The following is a 4423-nucleotide window of genomic DNA, read 5'->3' on the forward strand; positions in this document are numbered from 1 at the left end:
CAAGTTTTAAATTCTTAACTCTACAAGGAAATATTTTAAAAAATCCTGAATTTCCACTAGTGTGATCCACGTAACACATTTTGTCTTAGCATGTCATCAACCCTATTTTATCCATCACCCCTCAAAAATGCATGAAATTAAATGTAAAATACTCTCTGTAAAATCGTTATTGCTCAAACAAACCATAAATTTATAGCCTCCAATTTTGTTTGGTTACAGAGCTATCAAATAGAAAATCAGACCTCTCCTGTCACATCCTCTCTTACACAATTCGCTGATAGTTTTCTCTTACGTTTCATAATATATTACCTATGACCAATAGAAAGTCAAGGTTTTCATCTATCAAATGACATATTGTATAATGTTGTATTCTGAACAGAATATCTTCGATTTCACACACAGTACAAGATTCATTCCCATGGGAAAGTTAACCACTAGCTTGGATGAATTTGTAACAGCTCTTTTCACATAGTTAGAAAGCCAGGAAAATTTTGAGAGGTAAGTGAATTTGTCTGCTTTTTGCATGTTATTAGTCTATATTCTTTGGTGCATTATTTAATTAAATAAAAATTGTTAAGTGCATTACTATAAAAAAATCAGGTTTAACTGTCCTTGACAATCGAGGGTAAGAAAAAAGATTGGGTATGTACTTTATTTCTTGTTTTCATTTTTATTCTTTATTTATTATTATAAAAGTAACTAAGATCTAAAAATAGAGATCTTTTTAAGTTATTTAAGACTAGATTAGGTAAATAAGCAACAATAATAATAACATAATTAAAAACGGTTCATGAGGAATGCATGTGAGCAGCTCATGGGTAATGTAATTCAATAGAGCAACATGAGCTGCATGTTCCCCGAGTTATTTACAACTTATAATGGCACGAATAGTACTTAGACACGGTTCAAAGGACAATAGAACAATAAAATTTAATTATAAATAGATGTATATTGTACAAACGTAGAGCTACTTAAGATAAACGAATGTAGTTTCAAGTTATGATCTGAAGTCATTCTAGAAAGAAAAAAAGTTAATTCATATTTATTTCGATTTTTTTTTTTTTTTGTGGTTACGAGGTCAGTCGAATTGACCAATCCCGGTTTGAGATGGCATAGAGAAAATAACAGATAAACTATAAAGTTTTACTAAAAAAAACGTTTGAAATACATTTAGGAGGTTTTAGGGATTACACAAAAGAAATTTGAGATGAGGAAAAGTATTTTTAATCTTAACATGAAAATTACTTTGCACACAGACTATTCAATATATTCATTGACAAATCTTTATTTTAGTTTATTAAAAATACTTCACTAAAAAAAAGATTTTTTATGTGAAAGACTTAAAAAAACTGCCAAACAGGAAAGATAGGAGGTTCTTATTTTATATTCTAGCTTGTAAATATTGATAATTTGAGTTTCTTATTTGTAAGAAAAACTATAGACTTTGTATTTGGACATCACAAACATTTGAGTTGAACCAAAGCTGCATTAAACATACCACATGACTCACAAAAATCGATATTTAGGTGTTTTTTAATATTTACTTTTAAATTAAGAAATTAACTAACATATAATACTAAAATTTGAATTACAATCTACAATTTGATACCAAACTTATGGACATACATTCATAAAAGATTAGTTCAATAAAATTTTGAATCTAAGTCTACAGACGTTTTGTTGGTCATTATTAACATTTGTAATGAAAGTCTTCTATTTGATGATTTGATCATCATATATACTTCTCAATTTATCATCAATTCTTGACTGACATTCTCTTCTCTTTAATATTCATGAGCCAAGAATTGAAACTGGGAACTTATTTTGGGAGATATTTAAAATTATACGGTTTTGATGGATTAGTCTTAGGTGTATATTTTTCTTTCCAAATAACATTGTTATTAAGTCATTCATAATGGAAGAGAGAGAGACCTAACCAACCTTTTCTATGATTTCTGATTTTCTTTCATACATTCTGGTAATTTCAAATGAATCTGAATATCTTTAGGGACAATCTTATACTGACGACACTTAATCAGGAAACCAACTTGAGCTGTTGTTCTTGTGATTTTAAGAGTGTGAGTTAGAGTTAGCAAGGTTGCACTACCAAAAACATGGTTGACATGGGAAAAACCCATTACTTAATTTCAGACAATAATATACAATCCACCTTGTTTTAAAAAACAATTAGAAAGCCTCTCTTTCTTAACTTCAACTTCATCCAATAGCTTCCAAGTGAGATGCAATTATTGGAGATTTAAAAAGAATCAATTGCAATTGTAGTGAAAAAAATAAAACACACTGAACTACAATCACTCCTTTTGAGTAACGAATATCCATTTTTTGTATCAAAAAATTTTCAAGGACTACGATGCATAAAAATTAGCATTGCACATCCAACATGAAAAAACACAGACAAAATACAAGAGTTTTAAAGACAATTTTCCAAAGATAACACAAAAAGCTTACTTCTACATTACCTCTAATTGACAAACTATCTCCAAGAAAATAAAAACTATAATCAGGAAACCTGAACTGCTGATTAAAGTTGTGGAATGGCCAGGTCCAAATCTCAAAAGTCAACTTTCCAAATCTCAGTATGTTACTCTACATTGTAATAAAGCCAACTATTAGCTCTACAAAAATGTGTTTGCAGTCTAAATATGAGTGTATTGTCTCCATTGTTGTTTACTAACTTACATGTAACATCTGTCATCATACATACATTGGGGAAACCAGAAGAACAGGAGAACTGATTGACTCTCTTTATAAACAACAACATGAAAAAAGTGCAGTTGTAGATCATTTTTTAACTAACATGGACAAATAACACCTGACATGAATCCACCATTCTCTGTACAAACCTTAACAAATCTATCAAGTACACTGACAGTAAATTTAAAGAAGCTCTTTTCATTGAACAACTACGAACCACAAATGAATAGGGACAAAGGATGGTGTCTAAAATTATATTTGTATCTCATTTTAACTTTTGTTATTTCAGTCTGTAACTCGGATAAAACTTTTGTTTGTTACAGGTAATAGTTAATTATTTCAAAAATAAGCTTTACTACTTAATATGTCAAACGCATGCTGTAGAAATGCACAGTATGGACTCGATTAGAATTTATTATTTAAATCAGATGAAGATTTGTACTGTCAGTTATGATTTGTGTTTTTGGGGAATGATTCTGAAGAAGCTTTACAGCAAAATGTTGAGTGTCTGATTAAAAAATAATAAATTTGTTGTTATAAGGTAGTTTATTACAAGTACTATATGTCATTGTTCCATGCTTTAAGGAGAAAATTAACCAAGATGAGGGCTTTTACCTTTCTGTGTATTTCAAAAAGAAGGTTAGTTAGGAAGTAGCTTATCATATATTTTTATGGTGTATAACTCTTTAGATTTTCCTAAGTATAATACAACTTATTGGTGCAATGTGAAAAATTGCTTTCATAGTTAATACAATTATAATGATAATGCTGTAGACAGAGGATATAGAGTTAATGGGCTGTTGATTTACATTTTAATTGATATTGTAATAGCCCCTTTAGGTTTTAACGCAACTTTCATTAAACTGCACAAATGTTTGTTAATATTTTCATATTAATACACTGTAGAATAATTTTCTTTTAAATTTGTAATTTTTGCACATTAGATACGAACACTAGGTAAAGAGCGATATTCAGAGATAAAAAGTTCCTTTGCTGAAGTTGGAGAGAATATTGTGAGACTTATTAGAGAAAAAGTGTAAGTGAGAACATATTTTCTTATTATTTTACTTTAGTTGATGAAACCATACTTGGCACTGAGCATTCAAGTACAAGCTTCATGCAAGGTAACTATAATAAAAATGCCCAATTAAGTACAAAACTTCATGTAGGGTAAATAACTACAGTAAACGATGCCCAGTTAAGTTCAAACTTCATGTAGGGTAAGTAACTACAATAGAAGATGCCCAGTTAAGTACAAGCTTCATCTAGGGTAAGTAACTACAATAAAAGATGCCCAGTTAAGTACAAGCTTCATGCAAGGTAAGTAACTATAATAAAAAATGCCCAGTTAAGTACAAACTTCATGTAGGGTAACTAACTACAATAAAAGATGCCCAGTTAAGTACAAGCTTCATGCAAGGTAACTAACTACAATAAAAGATGCCCAGTTAAGTACAAGCTTCATGCAAGGTTAACTATAATAAAAATGCCCAATTAAGTACAAATTTCATATAGGGTAAGTAACTACAATAAAAGATGCCCAGTTAAGTACAAGCTTCATGCAAGATAAATAACTATAATAAAAATGCCCAATTAAGTACAAATTTCATATAGGGTAAGTAACTACAATAAAAGATGCCCAGTTAAGTACAAGCTTCATCTAGGGTAAGTAACTACAATAAAAGATGCCCAGTTAAGTACAAGCTTC

At 29.8% G+C, this 4423-nt stretch overlaps 1 protein-coding gene across 1 annotated transcript in view; it reads left to right on the forward strand.

Moving 5' to 3' along the window:
* Positions 1 to 4423, forward strand: part of LOC106457628 (eIF-2-alpha kinase GCN2-like) — a 139925-nt gene that overhangs the window by 120467 nt on the left and 15035 nt on the right. Inside the window, exons 33-34 of the mRNA XM_022383630.1 lie at positions 3301 to 3354; positions 3660 to 3751. Of these exons, the coding sequence (XP_022239338.1) occupies positions 3301 to 3354; positions 3660 to 3751 (146 nt within the window). The remainder of the gene's footprint in view (positions 1 to 3300; positions 3355 to 3659; positions 3752 to 4423) is intronic.

Source organism: Limulus polyphemus, unplaced genomic scaffold, assembly GCF_000517525.1.
Source record: "Limulus polyphemus unplaced genomic scaffold, Limulus_polyphemus-2.1.2 Scaffold353, whole genome shotgun sequence".
In the NCBI taxonomy this organism is placed as follows: Eukaryota; Metazoa; Arthropoda; class Merostomata; order Xiphosura; family Limulidae; genus Limulus; species Limulus polyphemus.